The sequence below is a fragment of the Nothoprocta perdicaria genome, unplaced genomic scaffold (genome assembly GCF_003342845.1).
Source record: "Nothoprocta perdicaria isolate Ctin4 unplaced genomic scaffold, notPer1 scaffold_78, whole genome shotgun sequence".
Taxonomy (NCBI): domain Eukaryota; kingdom Metazoa; phylum Chordata; class Aves; order Tinamiformes; family Tinamidae; genus Nothoprocta; species Nothoprocta perdicaria.
Window position 1 is genome coordinate 3,128,654 of NW_020456065.1, and position 19,783 is coordinate 3,148,436.

At 39.0% G+C, this 19,783-nt stretch overlaps 1 protein-coding gene across 3 annotated transcripts in view; it reads left to right on the forward strand.

Annotated features, from left to right (window-relative positions):
• Positions 1 to 13,988, forward strand: part of USP25 (ubiquitin specific peptidase 25) — a 71,812-nt gene extending 57,824 nt beyond the window's left edge. For 2 of the 3 annotated variants that reach the window (XM_026051640.1, XM_026051641.1), the window contains 7 exons: positions 1,695 to 1,790; positions 5,328 to 5,506; positions 6,385 to 6,463; positions 9,050 to 9,129; positions 11,922 to 12,045; positions 12,718 to 12,913; positions 13,401 to 13,988. In XM_026051640.1, coding sequence (XP_025907425.1) covers positions 1,695 to 1,790; positions 5,328 to 5,506; positions 6,385 to 6,463; positions 9,050 to 9,129; positions 11,922 to 12,045; positions 12,718 to 12,913; positions 13,401 to 13,573 — 927 coding nt within the window. In that variant the 3' untranslated portion in view covers positions 13,574 to 13,988. The remainder of the gene's footprint in view (positions 1 to 1,694; positions 1,791 to 5,327; positions 5,507 to 6,384; positions 6,464 to 9,049; positions 9,130 to 11,921; positions 12,046 to 12,717; positions 12,914 to 13,400) is intronic. The other variant, XM_026051642.1, reaches the window with a different exon arrangement.
• Positions 13,989 to 19,783: the final 5,795 nt, after the last annotated feature.

Sequence of the window (19,783 nt, forward strand, 5' to 3'; positions counted from 1 at the left end):
GCCTGTGGCCACGGGGGCTGCACCAGGGGCAGGTTTAGCCCAGGCCCTGCTTGCCCATGGCCATTGGGGCTGCACCAGAGGCGGGTTTAGCGCAAGCCCTGCTCGCTCGTGGCCATGGGGGCTGTGCCAGGGCAGGTTTAGCGCAGGCCCTGCTCGCCTGTGGCCATGGGGGCTGTGCCAGGGCAGGTTTAGCGCAGGCCCTGCTCGCCTGTGGCCATGGGGGCTACACCAGGGGCTGGTTTAGCCCAGGCCCTGTTTGCCCGTGGCCATGGGAGCTGCACCAGGGGCWGGTTTAGCGCAGGCCCTGCTCGTCCGTGGCCATGGGGGCTGTGCCAGGGCAGGTTTAGCTCAGGCCCTGTTTGCTCGTGGCCATGGGAGCTGCACCAGCGACAGATTTAGCCCAGGCCCTGCTCGCCTGTGGCCACAGGGGCTGCACCAGGCCCTGCTCACCTGTGGCCATGAGAGCTGCACCAGGGGCAGGTTTAGCGCAGGCCCTGCTCGCCTGTGGCCACGGGGGCTTTGCCAGGGGCAGGGCTGGCACAGGCCCTGCTCGCCCATGGCCGAGCGCGTTGGGCGCGGGGGCTGCGGGCAGCTGGGGCCTCCATGCACGGAGGTGCGTGGGGTCGGCGGGCTGTAGACGGGAACCCCTGTTGTAGGCGGCCGTGGCGGGTGAGGGACGCAGCTTAATGGAGTCACACAGAGCTCGGCTTCTCACACATGCAGAATTTGCACCTTTCGCCCGAACACGAGCGTTTAGCCTCCTCTGGTGACCTGCTCRTTTCTTGTTGATGTTGCTGCCCCCATGCCGTTCTTTCCAGAGGATGCTAGCCTCCTTCCTCATTTTTTTTTCTCATTTTGTTTGTTTCTTTTGTAAAATGTATTGGCTACTTTTCTCTATTATTTTAATTGTAATGTTTTGGGTTTTTTAATTATTATTTTAAATGCTGCTCTTATGTGTACTCCCATGGTTCATAATCTTCTAATAGAAGATTAGTTTCTGCTGCTTTTCCAGCTATGCCTTGGGCAGTGTGGCAGAGCATATTCATCTTTGCTCACAGATAACAAGGGGAAAAGGCCTTTTTCAGTAACCCAGAAATATCATACTTTGTGTATGGAGCTAATGTATGCAGCTGTGAGGTCTTTATTTTAAGTTTGGCTTTGTGTTTGTCAGATTTCTGGCTTTTATTTTAAGAGCTTGGYTGCAAATACTTTGAGGACCAATTGTCTTCTACAGCAATGGGTCCCCTAGTTTGATACTGAAACATCTAAAATATAGTTAGTGTACTTTACTATGCTTTGTAGTTTAGTTTAGATCTATATATTTGAAATAGTTTGTCTTATTCCTTGGCCATGGGTTCTTCAAGCATTACTTGTTCAATATGCAGCTTCGGATGGATACTAATGTTGAATGATGCATGCTCCTCACGTGGAAAGTTTTGACTTTTCAAGTGCATTTTATGCAATTCTTCAAGTCTTTGTAAGCTTCCTTTCAAATCATGTGTTATAAAAAAGAGATGTACACGTGTTGTGATTGATTTGCAGAATACACACATCAAATCTTGTATTGAAATGTGCCATTTCAATGTATGCATGCATTAAGTTGCTTTTTATCTTGCATGAGACTAAGAGCATATTGAATTTAATCATTAAAATATTAATCATTCAAAACTTTTACCTTAAATCCCCTATGGCAGGTCATGCTGACCCCGAACATGCAAGGTATTATCATGGCTATAGGTAAAGCCAGGAATGTTTATGACAGGTGTGGGCCAGAAGCAGGGTTCTTTAAGGTACAACTAACATTTTCAACTTTTTTCTCCTCTGACTTTCCCTGTTAGCTTTACCTTCTCACTCTGTCCTTTGATGCATTTTAAGATTTTTCTTTTTCCCTGCATTTATAAGTACTCTCCTGTGACAGCAGTCCTCCATCTAGATATTTCTCTCTAGGAAGCTATATAGTTATTTCCCTGTTCATTTAGCAGTACATTGTTTTGTTTGTTATCAGTAGCTTAAATACTTTTCTGCATTTTGCCTTTCTATCAGTAAGGGCAAGTAGCTTGAAACTTGGGTGTGGGATTAGTGGGAGTTTATATTTTTCCTCTTTTGTAACACAGAGCATGCCTTCACTAGGCTGTGGTTGGGACGTCGCTGTTCTGTCCTATTTGTTATTTCAAATAAACTTTGTTCCTGTTTTGTCCTTCTTATAAGATTTTTAGTAATTTTCAACTGTCTTCTTTTGTTTAACTGCTTTGATGTCGATGCTTTTTGTTTGTGTGTGAGTATTAGGGCCTTTTTTTCATTGTAACTCTTCAGAATAAGAGCAGATTTTATTTTTGAAGTGTTAGTTTTCTTTACAAACACAAACTTCCAAGCATTTTTTAGCTCGTAAAACCTTTTGAATTCTCAGAATACTTGCAAGGGGATTACTTTGACACCATGTAAAATCTTTTCAAATGTGATTTTTTTGCAAGGAGAGGAAGAGGCTTCTTGTTTGGCTTAGTGTAGCATTCTGTTTCTATATTAATTGTTATGGCGCATTTACACTAAGAAATCCCGTCTGATACAATTATGTCTTTAACAACTTGGTCAGGAAGTTGAAACTCAAGTTTTTGTTTGTTTACTTACTAGTTTAAGTAGATGCTTTGAGAAGTGTTAGGAGCAGAGCATTTGTTGCCRGGGCTGTTTGTTAGCTCTGCCTGCCCCCAGGGAGCAGAGAGTTTTGTTTAAGATTGTCATTGTTTTCAAATTCCATTGAACTTTTTTACTTTGAAGGAAAGGTGTTCTTATTTTCTTTAAACAAACAAAAATCCCGTTCAAAATAAACTTAGGACAGATGCTTTGGATTTATCAAAGCATTGTGGCATTACATGTGTTTTCTTCACTGCATGGTGGGTGGGTGGGGGGGAAGGGGTTTTCTTTGAGAAAAAGTTCCGTTACTAAGTTGGTGAAGCATAGATAGGTTTGTCCATTCGTTTTATATTGAATCATGGCTGTAGTGAATTTGCACATGTGGAACATGTTGCATTTCTTAAGGAAAAGTTTAGTATGAATGTAGGCAAATGAAGTGTCTCCGTTCAGTAGTGAATTTCATAATTAAAATGGAATCATGTAAAATTTCATGTTACTTCATAAGCTTACTTAAAAGCTTCTGAGGTATTTTTCAATACCTTTAGATTTTTTTTCCCATGGTCTTTTTTATATATAATATGTATTTTAAAAAAGATTTTGTTTATATTTTGTGTTAGTGTACTCCAGACAAAACCCGTTCAGCGTGGGTCAGTGTTTCTACCAAGGTTTGGCTCCCCCTTCAGATCACCAGTTTGTGGCATACCTAACCCAGGCTGCTTAAGATCTTTATTGATCAGTGACCTCTTAGAGCCATCCTTCTCTAAACTTTATAGCCACTTCCTTGCAGAATGTTTTAAGACCTTTACATAACATTTTTTACCTTTTTCAGTTACCTTTTTCCATTGCCCCTTTTGCTATTTAAAGGAACAATGCCATTTTTTACTCCATACAGGGCTTCTGAATTCATAGGTACTATTTTAATGTTTCAAACAAGTAGSTTGTGTGTTGGATTATTTTTTTCCTGCTTTAAATAATTTTCTGGAATAAATAATAATCTGAGTATTCTCTGAAATGAGTAATAGCAACTATTTTTTGTTTCCAGCCTGCTATGATGAGTGGGGTTTAATTGTGTAGTTACCTGTGTTGACTTTATAGCAGCAGAGTTTCTTACAATTAAAGACAATACAAACTGTTACTCATGGTTTCTGATATTTATAGCCAGTTCTCCCAAACTTCCTGTGTAATAAAAGTGCCTCTGAATAATTCCTTCCAGGTACTAAGAGAATGATCTCTTAAGTTTTCAAGTTCTCCAYGCTCTCTCCAGTTAAGTCTGTATGAATAGTACCTTACCCGTGTCCAGAACTTTAGAAATACTGTATAGTGGAAGAGGGATGGGAACTTGAAATTCTCAGAGTGAATCCCCAGAAAGCGTGCCACTGCCAGGATTTCAGCACAAAGGAATGCGGAGTACTGAACGGGATATCTTTCTGCCTACTTAGGAGCTTTATGTAGTCTCTGTGTTGCACTGAAGTTTCTGTAGTAATTTTCTTAGTATTAATGCGTGAAGCAACTGTATTAAATCATTTGTTTCAAACTAACATTTAGTTTTAGCAAACAATCTGATMTCTTCTGTATTTTGAGAGAGAAATTATGGAACATACAGAGACTTGTTAGGACTTTACTAAATGTTTTTCTTGTTTCTGTTGTTCATGCTACATACATGCTTCAGTGTCTAAAATCTAACATACATGCTGTTCATTAGGAAGCCAATGTGCTGMTAAAGTTAGTAAACATTTCTGATGGAGAACACTGAGAGGATATCTTATCACCATGTACAAATATCTGAGGGGAGAATTTAGGGAGGATGAGACCAAACTCTTGACAAGACAAGGGGTAATGGGTATAAATTAAAACACAGGCAGTTCCATCTCCATGTGAGGAGGAACTTCTTCCCTGTGAGGGTGMCAGAGCCCTGGCMCAGGCTGCCCAGGGAGGCTGYGGAGTCTCCTYCTCTGGAGAYCTTCCAAACCYRCCTGGATGCCGCCCTGTGCCCCGTGCTCTGGGTGTCCCTGCTGGAGCAGGGGGCTGGACTAGATGATCTCTAGAGGTYCCTTCCAACCTTGAATATTCTGTGATTCTGTGACCTCTAAAGGCATTTTGAAGTCCTCAGTGAGGAGTCCATCCTCCCCTACAAGATGCTAATACTATTAATATTGAAATATGTTTTCTTTAGAAATCATGCAGGGCTTTTTTGTAAGACTTCTTTTCATTGTGACTTACAGTTTTGTCAAAGTGATGTGTACTCATTATACTTACTGTAGAATTTGTTTTATTAATGTATTTGCATTTCTCAATGTGTTAGAGGTACTTTGTTAACTTAGAAGATTTTAGAAGATCCTTTTAAGGAAAATCCCTAAAACCCTATGTTGCTTTTGGGACATGATTCAGTGGGCATCTTCAGGGATAGGATGAACTTTCTCCCAGGTAGATTTAGCACAGGATTTGGGATTACTTTTGAAGCAAAGGTCTGTCTAGGGTATTGGCAGAGTTACTTAGGGGAGAGACAGGGACATACTTGTCAGGTGTCTATGTGTSTTTTGTTGTTGTTTGTTTTGTTCTGCAATTTAAACTTTAGAGAGGGGTGGAGTACAGGATTCTTTAAAAAAAAAAAAAAAGCCACGTGTCATGAATTAGATTTTGTTTGTGAAATTTAGCCGTTAACCAAGAAGACTAAAGTATGTACTTTTTAAATTATCCAGGCGATTAAGTTGGAATACACACGCCTCCTAAAATTAGCACAGGAAGATCCGCCACCCGAATGCGATTACCGCTTGCGCCACGCCATCGTTTACTTCATCCAGAACCAGGCACCAAAGAAGATAATCGAGAGAACGTTGCTGGAGCAGTTTGGAGATCACAATCTTAGCTTTGATGAGAGGTGAGAAGATAGGCATGTCTTATTTCCTGTGCTCATGAACCTTCCGTGGGGGCTAGAGACACCCTTTTATAATTTACAGGGTGTATGTAATAGCGGGTAAGAATTGTACCTTTGCTTGGCTTTTGCCTTCTCGGCAAAATCCTCCAAGTTATAGGCGTATGGAACAACAATTATATAGAAAATTACAATCRTTATAAAAATCTCTATGAAAAGAGTAAGGAAGAAGTTGGGGTTTTATCAGTAGGAAACAGGAAAAAGTACTCAGTGTTGGTGTCCATAATTGCATACAGGTTTCTGTACCTTCTTTTGAAATAGTGTGCAAGGCCATGACCTTTGCTTTCAYGGCCTGCCTGTGACCCAGCAGTAAACTACTAAGCCTTGCGTCTCTTGAAAGGGGTATTTGGCTAGCTAGATAGATTATTTGAATGAAAGGCAACTTCTGTGTTCTAATGAAAATTCCATATATTTACCGTTTCAAACGCAAGTGGAAAGGTAGGGGTTTCTGTAAATCTGCTGGTTCTAGTCCTTGGTCATTGAAATATACTGATGATACTTTTGGAAAGTAAGTATCGGGAAGTTCCAAACCATCTGAACTTTAATTTCAAAAGCAAGAGTGAGCAATGTGACAGTGTAAAGAAGTAAAACAAGAAGCAAAGCTTAGATGGCAAATTTTAAAGGCAGGCATGATGAAAACCCATATTCTTTCTTGTTGATTATACTGATYGAAGTAGAGAGCACGTCTTGCAGTGTTTCCATATTATTTTGCATAGGGCTGTACCACTCAGTTGCTCATATTGCTTAAGGCTTCTGTTGTTATAGAGATAATATTTGCTATAGAATTTAGCATAATTGCCCATGACTTTTTTGCTTTTTATAAGGTGCCGTAACATAATGAAGGTTGCTCAAGCTAAACTTGAAATGATAAAGCCAGATGAAGTAAACATGGAGGAATATGAGGTCAGTATTTCTTATGCTGTAGATAGAACTGTAACAAGCAATAATTACAAATATGCTTTAGTTCTGAATTTATTTTAACAAATTTATTCTTGTCTTTCCTTCAGAAGTTAAAACTAGTTATTGAAGAACTATGTATTTTTAGGAAGATTGCTCTGAACAGTTGACCCCAAGCTATAGGCCTTTTTTCTACAGCTGTAGAAAACTTGGTCAAATTTGACTGGAGCCATAGATATACGTCATGTTTATTCAGTCTGTCTTTATACTCCTTAATGGGTCATGATCACTAGCAGTATTTCATAAAATCATAGAATCATTAATGTTGGAACAGACCTTTGGAGATCATCTAGTCCAACTCCCCTGCTCACKCAGGGTCGCCTAGAGCACGTGGCACAGGGTTGTGACCAAGCGAGTTTTGAAGAGCTCGGGGCTGCYGCCTTGTGCAGGGGTGTTCATCAGCCAGCCCGGCAGCATCTTGCTTCTTCACAGAGCTGCCCTTCACACACTTGAACAGGAGTACACATGCATACACATGCGTACACATGTGTACACATGCATAAAAGACCAAGAGCATATTTGCCTTTGCAATAGTTATGCCAGCAATTGAAAGAGAATCCCAAAATGCTTAAGGTTGGAAGGGACCTCAGAGGTCATCGTGTCCAACCCCTGCTCCAGCAGGGTCACCTAGAGCACAGGGCACAGGGCTGCGTCCAAGTGGGTTTTAAAGATCTCCAGAGAAGGAGACTCCACAACCTCTCTGGGTAACCTGTGCCAGGGCTCTGTCACCCTCACTGTTAAGAATTTTTTCCTTAAGTTGCTGTGGACCTTCTGGTGCTTCAGTTTGTGGCCGTTTCCTCTWGTCCTGTCACTGCCCACCACTGAAAAGAGGCCGCCCCCCTCCTCCTCACTGCCTCCCTTGAGGTATTTATACACGCTGATCAGGTCCCCCCTCAGCCTCCTCTTCTCCAGGCTGAACAGGCCCAGCTCTCTCAGCCTTTGCTCAYAGGGCAGATGTTCCAGGCCCCTGATCATCCTSGTAGCCCTGCGCTGGACTCTCTCCAGCAGCTCCACATCCCTCTTGTMCTGGGGAGCCCAGAACTGGACACAGTCTCCAGATGTGGCCTCACCAGGRCTGTGTATAAGGGGACGATCACCTCCCTCAACCTGCTGGAGGTGCTCTTCCTAATGCACTCCAGGATCCCATTGGCCTTATGCATTTRGTTTTCCTTCCTATATAAAGACTTGTTGCTCAATGAAACAAGGAAATCTCAGACATTAAATTATTAAATTACTAAGAAGACACTGCTTCATACTTAAAGATAAATTTGTTGATTTTACGTCAGTGTCAACTCATAATCCTGTATCTTAAGGCTCATGAACTGGAGTTAATTATAGCGTAGGCAGATTGCAAGACATCACTTAAACTTCAGTATTATGCTCATTGGTACAAACAGTTCTTTGTTCAATAGGACTAGAGTAGTAATTTTCCCCTCACTAAACCGAGTGAAAAATACATATTGAGCATCCCTATTCACTAGATATGGGAGCTACAGTCAATGCAACTGCTTTGCAACGTGTCCTGCATGGCCTGCAAGGGGAAAGGCTGAAAGCCTTTCACAGGGAGGGGTTTTCTGTTGTACGTTTGCACTGAGCTGTGCAAGGCTCGATATCTTACCACTTTCTGTGTGGCATTGCACAGGTAGAATAAATGGTTCTGGACTTGGCTTTAGGAAGATGAGGAGTCTTCTCTCCCCCAACAGACATATGGCACCTTGCTGCTTTTTTTTCACTCCTGAGGCAGGTAGCCAGTAATTTCTTCAAAGACTCTATCAATATTTGACCAGTATAGTGAGCTGCCATTTCTAGAACCTTTTTCATGCCCTTTATATGGAATCCATTAATGACTATCTGTTAAACATCTGTTATAGTATGTTGCCCTGTATTTTATCTTTAATGAGCAATTGGAAGTTGGCTACTAACCAGCAGGAATAAAAGCACATTTCTTACTTAGAACACTTACCTGTAAAACAKCCCAGCAGTCACTGTGTGTAAATGGTGATGAAGAAAGGTTAATGTTTTGCTCTGGTATAAAAACTGATATTGTTTCCAGTCTGAAGTGCCTAATATAACATTATGGGGTTTTGTCGCTTTCTGTGTAACACGCTCAGTCCTTTTCTATCTCATTCATATATAGAAACTTAAGCTTAGTGTATAAAAAGACTTTCACACTTACTAAGTAAGTGCATGAATGTAATGCAGGAAAGAAAGAAAGATAGACCATCTGCTTTGCCCAGCCCTTACTGTGAAGAAAAAGGGAGTTCCTTATAATTCTGACTCTAGTGCTGCAAAGATATTTTGCATTTCCTTAAAATGATAACGCTTTCTGGTTAAAAATCAAAAAAAAAAAAAAAAAAAAGGAATAGATTAGGTATTTATGTTTTCCTTTTATTGAGAGTGGAGGAATTCAAACATATTTTTCCCACACGCAAGCTTATTAGGAGTCCTTATAATTGATTATAAGTATTCAGCAGTAAGTAAAGTGTATAAAAAATATTTGTATTTCATGTTTGTACTTCTTCTTATATGCAGAGATGGCATCAAGACTATAGAAATTTCAGGGAAACAACCATGTTTCTCATGGTAGGATTGGAGTTTTTCCAAAAAAAAAGGTAAGTGGCAGTATAGAACTCAAATTTGCTAGAGCAATTTGGAGGCTAGTTATAATAGTGATATAAAAAGCTATTTATAAAACTAAGAACTGATTAAACTAATGTTTAATCACTCCGTTAATTTCCTTCAGTCTCACATCTACATCAACTTCCTACTCTTAAACCTGACTTTTTCTTTCCTAACCAAGCCATGAGCTCTTTCAGAGCATCCTGCACATGCTCCCATAACCTGCCCATAGGTGGATTATTATCTCTGGGCTTGAGATTCTTTCCTCCCCTGCACTGTACATGTGCACATGCATTGAGCTCCTTTCATCAGCCGTCATAGTCAAGTGACCCTCGTTAGCAGGGGGCCCTTCCCACAGGAGCAGAGTTTGGCCTTTTGCATTTGTTGGGATCAAAATTCATGAGGGTTTTATATTTGGAAACTGTCATGCATGACTGTTCTAGCTGTAGCTAATTCCTGTTCTTAGCTACGTGAGGCGATGGTAGTTCATTCCCTTCTCTGTTCTATCCAGGTCAGGAATTATGGATATATAAACTGGTGACGTTAATGTATGCATTACAGCTAAAATTTAAACTCTGATTTACTGCATGCAACAAGAAGAATGATAAAATGCCTCAAAGCATTCTGCAGAAGAGGGTCTTTGACAGAGAACTGTTCAAAACTCCTTCTTTCTCCCATGTCCAGGCCAAGGACCAAAATGATTAGCTGCTTAAGTGCTCAGTGGCTGTTATCTGCTCTTTGAAAATTGAGCCATCACATGACAGAAATTTCTGATTCTGCAAATAATTGTGACATTAATCACTGATTATCATGTATAACGCAATAAGCAGGAGATTGATCTAGTAATCAAACGGTTTTTCGTCTGTATAATCTGTAGGAGATCGCTTCATCTTTCTTTCTTGTTCTCTATGCTCCCTAAATAAAAAGACACCAAACACAACAAAATTTCATTAGAAAAAAAATAGAAAGATTTATCTTTATCTTTGTGACAAGCTGTATTTTTGTATAGCAGCTAACACCGTAAGCCCATGATCTTGGTTTGTCTTCTGGATGCTACTGTGTAATAAATATTATATGCGTTATTAATCTAAACTTGCATATTCTGCTGTGTCAGTTTTAAACATCTTGTGTGCAAACAGTCAGAGGATTGCCTCCCATGTTTGAAAAATAAGCACTTCCATATTGTAGAATCCTTTAAAGAGGCAAAAATTTCACAGGCATCCAGGTGATGTGTATAGGAACATTCATTGTTTCCCTCTGACTTTATTTAAAGTATTCAAAGTATGTAGTCAGGAAAGGAAGGTCTTCAAATAGTTCCGCATTGAGACTCTGGGATGGCAGCTCTGGCTGTAAAACAACAGTATTTTCACTAGTCCACCCTTACCATCTGTTCTGACTGGACTGCGAGAGGGAGAGATGTACAGTTGTCTCTCCAGTGCTACACAGTATAATTCATATACGTTTCCCGCATTTAGGTAATTTTCAAAGTAAGAATGAGGCAGTTATTCCTAAGTGTCTTCGTGACTTAGCAAACAAGCTTGACACTCTGATATTGGACAGAAAGAGAAGGATGCAGTGTTGTCAGCCTTCCTGAACTATCAAAAAAATGTAGCATCCATTTTCTTTGAGGGGAAAAAAAATTCCTTGAAGAGTTGTTTCATAAGAAGACTAGAGTTAAGCCTGTGTGGAGGRGGAGTGGTGATTTGGGTGTCTATTGACCTACTTTAAAGGCATCCATTGCAGTTATGGTTCTGTGTTTTAGCTACAGGTCCCCTCCTGAGTGAAATGCTCATTGCATTTCACTTGCATATTGTAAAGGACCGTTCTGAAAATGAGACTAACTTGCTGAATTCTTCAATTTCCCTTTCATGTTTCTCTCTTTGACATTATAAAAATGTGAATTTAAAAATATTTATAAAAAACATAAACTTTCTTAATTAAAACATAACTTTAATTGGCATAACTTTTTTGAGATTTCATTTTCTGAGCACCATCTCCCTCAGTTGACCAGTTTCTCTTAGTTTTAATAATGCTGATGCCTTGGAACATTCTGTTTATCTGGATATATCTGGGTAGAGCCAGCAATCAGCCTTTGCTAAGAGAGTCCCTGATTTCCTTAAACAACTATACTGTGTTTGTTGAACAAGCACAAAACCAAGCCTGAAAGAGTAGTTTGAAGTACTTCTTTCTCATTGAGAGCTGCTACTCCACCTTTCTAGGGCTTGGTCTGAGACGCAGAGCATGCAGGATTGTACTTGGAGGCAAAAGAAGTAACAGTTCAGAACAGAAGAAAAGAAGTTTTTAAGATGAGGACTTAAGTTGTGTTCTTAAGTAAGAACCCAATAAAAATTTACAGCTTCTGTTTAGGAAATGAGAGAGTGTTAAATCTTACTTTCAAGTGTATAGATCGCTACCAAGTTGTAGCACACCAGAAGATCAAACCTAATGCAGCAAATGCATGCAGGGAAAAAGAGGTTTTCATGTACATTTTAGGCTAATCCAAAGATGTTTTTGGGATGGATGGGAAGGCATACATTGAGTTACAGACCAGTTACGCATCAGACTTGTGYAAGTGATCCAACTTATTTAAGAAGAAAAACATAAAAATGCACAAAATAAGAAACTGTGTGGTGTGATATCAAGCGATGTTATGAGGAATTTGAGGGGGAAGGAGTGGACTTAGTCAAACAAGTCATCCAAGTTAATCCTTTGAAGAGYACAGCAGTTAGCTTGAAACAAGTGGTACCTCGATGTTGCATCTAATGTGTTTTTTTCTTTACTGTAGCTATATGGAAGCCTTGCTCTACCTTATCTATGCTTACCAGAATAACAAAGAACTCTTGTCCAAAGGTCCGTACAGAGGGCATGATGAAGAGCTGATCTCTCACTACAGACGAGAATGTTTGCTAGTAAGTGAAGTGTGTTTCAAACAGTTGAACTTGCTGGTTGGACTAGCTTTAATGAAATGAACTAGCAGACAAAGTGTTGCTGTTATTCTTTTTATGTTCTAAAATTCTAAATATTCAAATTAATATCCTGTGTCAGACTTGTGTAAGAATAATCAAAAAGAGGAGCTGTACAAAGTTAGAAGAAAAAAATGATTCCCCTTGTTCAAATCATTTTATCATTGTAAGTAACATGCTGAGTGCCGTTCTGTCTGGCAGAGATGTGAGCAACAGTTGACAATGTTGGTGAGCAAACTCACTCTGTTGCCACAGTTTGACAGGGAGACAGSTACTGGGAAAGGCATCTGTGGGAAATGCTTGGGTTTTTTCTTGCTTGTGTCACTTTTTCTAGCCATAGAAACAAGAGGCAAGAGCAGGTGGTAGGGCGCAGTCGTCAAGAGAGACAGCCACAAAGGTTGAGTTGGCAGATTTGGCTCCAGGGGCTTGACCAACTTGAAATCGTTTAGTACAGTGTGTGGATAATCCCCCTAAATGCTACAGCTCAAATGTGACTGTTACAAATAGCAGGCAGTATTGCAGGGATGCTGGGCTCTGAACCAACCCAAAGCTGATGCATGGCAAAATGTGAGATGCTGTGTACTTAAAGGCTTTCCTTTTTTGTGGTGGTATGTGAAGAAACTAAATGAACATGCTGCGGCACTGTTTGAATCAGGAGATGATCAGGAAGTAAATAACGGCCTGATCATTATGAATGAGCTTATTGTCCCATGCTTGCCATTACTACTGGTGGATGAAATGGAAGAGAAAGATATCGTTGCTGTGGAAGATATGAGAAACCGTTGGTGTTCCTATCTTGGACAAGAAATGGAACGTAAGTGATTTATTCATTAAAGTAAAAGGCTCTTAGGCACCTTAGATAGTGTTTTGGATGTCTTGAATTCAGCTTCTGTCTTTTGTTCACTGGTAATGTATTTTGAGATACTTAGGAGCCATTTAAATGGCCAGCAGGTTTCTGTGCACTGCAATAGCATGTCAGGTCTTCAGGGAAGTAATTTTGGGGTGAGGGTTTTTTTGTGTTTTTTTTTTTTTTGGTTAGCTTTTTTGTTGTTTTTTGGTTGGTTGGTTTATTTTTTGGAAGGGGAGAATATTCATGTTGATAGTCTACTTGGAGGGGCAGTTATATTTGCATCTCCCTAGGAGCCACCAGGTTTGGTTGATGCTTGGAGATCAGAAGAAAGAAGTTATTCCAAGTGAATCTCCTTCAAAGAAGGATGAGCGTGAGCAGGAAAAAAAGGAGAATTGAGAATTCCACATGCAGACCTAACAGTTGACGTTCGTCTCCCTTTTTTTATTTGCAGCTAACTTGCAAGAAAAGCTGACAGATTTCCTGCCAAAACTGCTCGATTGCTCYACGGAGATTAAAGGTTTCAATGACCCGCCAAAGTTACCTTCCTTCTCTACCCATGAACTGTGTGAAAGATACGCGCGAATCATGTTGTCACTCAGTCGAACGCCGGCCGACGGGAGATAAACCCTGCCACCCTCCTAAGCACATTGTATAAACTTTTTTAGTTCTTAAACCTTGCCTTCCTGTCACAGGGTTTGCTTGTTGCTGCTATAGTTTTTAACTTTTTTTATTTTAATAACAGCAAAAGAGAAGTGACTGTACAAACTTTAGCCAGACTGCAAACGATTAAAGCTGAGAATCGCATGGGGCTCAGTCATTTCAACCAGAATTGATGCAACATTGCAAGTCTGATTATTACGGCAAAACTGCTTTTTTGCCACCTATCTGTTACAGTATTACTTTGCTTTTATCTTAAGATCCTTTACTTTATCAACAGCTGTCTGGATCATTTTGTGACTGCAACTACTTTAAGTGTCCAGTGCTGTGTAAATACATGGTACTTGGTAGCTTGTAAATGAAATGAAAGAATAAAATTTTATTTATGGCTACTCCTGTGTTTGCAAGCAGATACCTTGTATATTAGTGTAAAATACGAGGATTTTTAGAAGTGATACAGTTTACTGATGGGTCGCTCCATTTATAGACAAGGTTCTTCAGGATTTATGGCCAGTTTAGTTACAGGTAGCTGGAGATGAGCAGTATGTGAATATACTGAAAAGCTGCCATGGTATTTTATACACGATGGTTTTTGTATATTCTTTACTGGTATGTATGACACTGCACCTCAACACTCATGTCTGTGTGGCCGTGGCAGGTTATTCTAATAATAGCACYTTCCTTCTATTCCTAGAGAAAACCTTTCTAAGAAAGAATTAAAACTATTTTCAGTCAAAATATATTATGCAGAGTCTCTCAGCACAATTTCTAGGCTTTTATTTGAATAGAGAAAATGAGAGCTTTGAAAAAGTGGGCTTTGTAAAACCTACAGTTCATAATTTTTWATGGCTATTTTAGCCATGTAAGTGACCAGAAATAAAGCCTTCCACTAATTCCTTATTTGAAATGGGKTGCTGTGGTTGCAACAAAAGATCTGTGAAATCCTACATCTGCCCTAACAGAATTTCTGAGAGAAGTAAAAGAAAAGCTCTATAGCGCTTGTTTTGTAGCGCTGAAATATTGTATGGTTTTAATGAAGAATCTTATTTTGTGGGAAAAAAATGATGCTTCTTTAGGTAATCCTGTTACCTAACACCACTTTGATTCCTACTCTTTATAGACATCATTTTGTTTTAGAACAGTAAAATATGTAAATATTTGTTTGTATGCTTTTATTGGAGCGACACTTGGCTTTTTATTACAGGCTTTCAAGTGAGAGTTTTCTAAAAGAAATAGCACAGAAGGAGAGAAGGGTTGATTGAGGTAAAGACCAACAATAAGTGTAATGGGCATAATTGTAGGCTTCTCACATGCAAGAAGAGTCTGAGCTCAACCTTAGCATATAGTAGTCTTGAAAGTTCTCACTTTTGAGATGTATGAGGTGATTATAATATATAGTAAGTAGAGTGTGGACTTCTCTTTAAAATTTGTTAAAGGGTATTTTTCTGTTCTGTTTTCACTATKACAGACCACCATATTTTGTCAATCCATATGTTTAATTAGCGCTTAAAAAACACTGAAACTCTCACAGCTGCAGTACTGCTCAGCAGGAGAGGAGTTTTGTGTTTCAGGTTTGCTTTTCTTTTTCTTCTTTTCTTTCTGTTTGAAACTATTGATGTTTGAAATTTCACCTTCTCATAAAGAAATATTTATTGTGAAGAGGGTATAGATGCATTTTGAAGAATTCCATGCTTTGTATCTGTTGCATGTTTCATTTGAAACTGAGTAATACACTTAACTGTTTGCTTTTAAACTAGATTTGAACAGTTTAAATTTCTCCTTTGCCTCTTCAGTAATGCCAAAGGCAATTAAAAAAGGACTTCTTTTTATTGCTAGCAGGTTTTTCAATTAAAATGTTTATAAACATTTTAATTGAAATGTTTATAAAATGTGGTTTATAATGTTTATAAACATTTGAATGAATTTGATAAAAAAAAAGAAGAAAAAAAAACTTTAAAAAAATGCTTCCCTTTAGCCCTGCAGATCTTCTGTATAATCTTTGTAATCTTCTGTGGACAACCAAAAGAAAAAAAAAMCACACCTTCTAGGGTTAAAAACAGGAAGAAAATATTGTAGTTGGGGAGAATACCTAAGATATTTAGATTATAAGGAAGTGTGCAAGGACAAGAGTATTTATTTCCTTTAGTTTCGGGATTTATTCACTTTTCTAAAATAAGAAAATTGGTAAGTTCWTAGTACTGAAGTAAATCTCTGTTCATTTGCAATGACATGAATTTTGGTCTGTACAGTAGAGTAATTTTTTAAAAATATTTCAGTATCTTTTAAATATCCCATATTTAAACTTACAGCTAAAAAACTAAGACACTTTTTTTAAAATGCTTGTTTTATTTGTTGGAATGAGATAACTCACATTCACTACCTCAGCATATAAACTATTCAAGTGTGTCTAGATTCATTTGGCTAACTAATAATATGTGACTGAATTACATATGTGCATATTTTAAGGGTTGGAAGCATGAAACTGTCAGGCCTTTTCTGTCTGTAGATCATAGAAGGAATAAGAATTTAACCCAAAATCATTTACTAAATCACCTGCAACATAAATGCAAGGATGTTTTTTCCTAGATTTTGATTTTTATGAATTTTGGACACTTTGTCGTTGTTTGTTTGTTTGCCTTTCTGTGTCATATTGKCATATTTACAGTAGAATGTATAGTATCAATTTCACTGATGTTCGGGTCAGTATCAGAAATCCYGTTGTTACTACTTAAAGCTCTCATAGCAGTTCTGTTAGTTCCAGTTTAGCAGAAGACCATCATCAACAGCAGGATAAGTTTGAACAAATGAAAAGGATTGGAGTCAATCATACTTCTTGGGAACGGTCATCCTGAAATCTTGCTAAATTCAGATGGATAGACTAGAACTTCATTATTGAGTTACCTTTGCTGTATGGCAAATCTGTACCTTAACACCAGTGAATGGCTGATGTAAGGAACAAATTTGCACTAGGAAACATGAAGTATGAGAAGATTTAAAACATACGCCTCATGTTCCAGCATTATGTCTGCGAATGTTGTATTATACCCAAATATCTTTCAGTTTATATTTATTTACTGCCATGCATGTGAAAACTGCTGCTCCAGAAAGGTAGCTGTTATAAAAAGAAACACATGTGAAGCCGTCTGATGCTATCCAACAAATGTGAAAGCCTGTGGAGAAGCAGAGTGGTTGTGGTGTATATTCTTCATTTTCTGTTGAGCTTCCTTTTCTCAGAATCCCATGAGTCTGAATATCTGTGGAAGGCTTTATATAAACACGAGTTCAGATCGTTGATGAAAAAAGTGCACCACTCAAAGTATATCATAAATCATCTATGCAGCATTTTTCACCATTAATATTTTTTTTAAATATACTCTGCCTTTATATCCAGAAGGATGCAAGCAAAATGGGCTTTAGTCATCGCACTGAGAGGAAAGTGGTTGTAGTTGCCCATTACTTTTTCTTGGAGTGGAGATTAATATAGATAAGGAAAAAAAAAAAAAAAAAAGAAGCTCTTATCCAAAGAGGTCTTTTAGCAAACTGTAGAATTCAAAAGGGGACTGATTCCTTCCAGTGAAATAGAATTATTTTCTATGGGATTGATGTTCAGTTTTCATTTATGCATTGCGTCCTTTAAAATCTTCTGGAATCCTAGACCTGATGGATGAGCTTTTAACCGAAAACAGTCTGATTCCTTAGGAGCTTCTTTCTTTGTAGGCAAACCAATGCTCTCAGCACTCACCTAGTTGAGTTTCCATCAGCAGATTACTTCTGCTTGTTTCAGCTCTCTTATTTCTTGAGAGCTCCGAGCCAAAATCTKTGGCAGTTTCTACCATTGCTGCTGAACAGACGCGTACTCTGTCTTTGCTGTCATTTCTCTAAAATCTTAGTCTTGGCTAAGAACTTTTTTCTTCTCCGTGAGTCTCAACTTTTCATTGTAAGTAGCAAGAAGAAACTGGTTGGCTTCGTCATGATTATTAATAATCACTGTTCACCTGCCCTTAATGTCTTTTTTCAAGTACCATTTTTGCAGGCTTTGTTTGTTTGGTTTTTGCTTTAGCATCAGCTGCTTCAGTTTTCATGCTCAAGTCTGGTTTTAACACGTGCACCATGTTTTGGCATATTTAAAATTCTAAAACTTTACATGGGAAGTGTGTCTTCAGAACCCTCTAGCTTGTGGTTAAAATCTGCTGTTGCCTTTGGTGCACACAGTTGTTGCACAGTAGGTGATTTCAGTTACTTGGTTGCTGGAAGGTGCTTGGACAGGTGATAGACACACTTCCTCACTTCAGCATCTCCTTCAATTTTGAAGTTGAAATGGCACCAACCCCAAGGTTGGGTTTTCACGTCTGCCATGAGCGTGGTAGAACTCCTGCTGTGCCTGCTCCTACAGACCAGATGCCAGAAGGAACTGTCAGACTGTATAAAGCTCATCTGAATTCCCTTTCTGCTGCCCAAGATAGAGRGCACCTGTGTGAAAATGAAAACTACCTTTACAAGCAAGATACACCTCCTAGAATATCTCTCTTTGGCTCCGTTTTCTTTCTGGATGAGCCCCAAATTGGAGGTATTAAAGCCAAATGCTGTTAGAGGGATGCCAAATGGGTGAYCAATACATGCTGGCCAGGGCTGCCTTCAGTTCATGACAAGCCTGGGATCCCCAGTCAAATTTTACTGTTTGACAGCAAGTGGCCAAAAATGCAGCCTTGGTCATACTCAACACCTCGGAAGCGAGACCGTGTGATGGTCGCGGGCGATGACAGCGGTGCTGCTGTGACTCCTTGGCTACTCGCTCTGCAAATGCTTGGGYAGCCTCTTTGGTACGTGTTGCCGAGGGCAGGACCAAGGGAGAGAGGTTGAGGTTGAAGGTTCCCCAGTCAACTACTGCTGGGGAAAAACGTCTGCTGGAAACAGGCAGTCTCCTGAGCTGATGGGAAAGAGTTTTGTGTGTGTACGTGTTGTGACTTTGTTGGTTTGGTTTCTGTTTTTTTTTTCCTACCATTGAGGTTCAGGTGGTGTGGTATTACACTTCTGCTTGGTATCTTGGTTGTCTTATGGCTCACTTCTGGAAGGTGTTCCCAACAATAACACGATGATTTTCTTGGATTATTTTGGGAAGTTTGAGAATTTTTCTGAATGCTATTTAATAATTTAACCATACCTATGTTTTCTCTTGCTTTGTATTTTTTTTAAATGCTCAAGCCCCTTAGTCATTTCTGTGGATCTCGTGTTACAATAGTGTGTGCTGTTGTGTTTAAAGAATTGGGCTCGTTCTCCTTTCTATTTATTTATTTATTTTTGTCGAGACTGATGCTATTACTCAAATGCCTTGCACTGAACAAGGAAATTAGTACTGCRCTGTTTTGCAATCCTTCCTATTTCTCACACTGGACACAGTGACATAATGTGGTATTTTAAAAGATTTTTAAATCTCTTTAAAAGATTTTTTTATTTTGTGCTCTGTGAATTCATCTGAAAGGGAAAGTAATAGAGCTAATTACATGCTAGTTGTCGTTGACAGAGGAGAGCGCCATAATTACATTTTATAATTAGTAATAAATTTAAGTAACTTCTCTGTTAGCACAGTGTCCCATAAGATTTAGAAATTTCAATCCCTTTTCTAATAAAATAAAAGCCACTAACACATCTAGCAAGTTAGAACTGGCCATAATCTCTTAGGAAGAGACAACAGAAGATTCTCTTCTCTTTGGTTTTAGTTTTTGATTAGAATATACCTGAAAATACTGACTCAGAAGTATTTATGATGGATTTAAAACTGCACTGTGGTAGTTTTATGAGTATTTTGTTTGCTTTCAAGAAGCTTGTTTTTTAACTACATGATGTCAGCTCTTTCTTATAAGCAATGAAGAGCATGATGAGTTCAGATAGCTATTTTCTACCAAATGTAAAGTTATAAAACTTGACAGTTAACCTCTGTTTTGTGAGCTGGCTTTTGAAATTAAGTAGTGGGCTCATGGTAGTGTAAAATAAAACCTTCTCTTTTAGGTAGAAAACCCATTTGGGGGAAAAGGGCAACAAGAATTCAGACTAAGGTACCCAACTATCTGTGGTGWGTTTTGGTTGAGAGGTCTGTAACATAGACAGATTTTAAATTGATTTAATTTTATTTCTGCTATTAAGACTCGATAATTTGGGTTTAGATGATGTACTAACTGT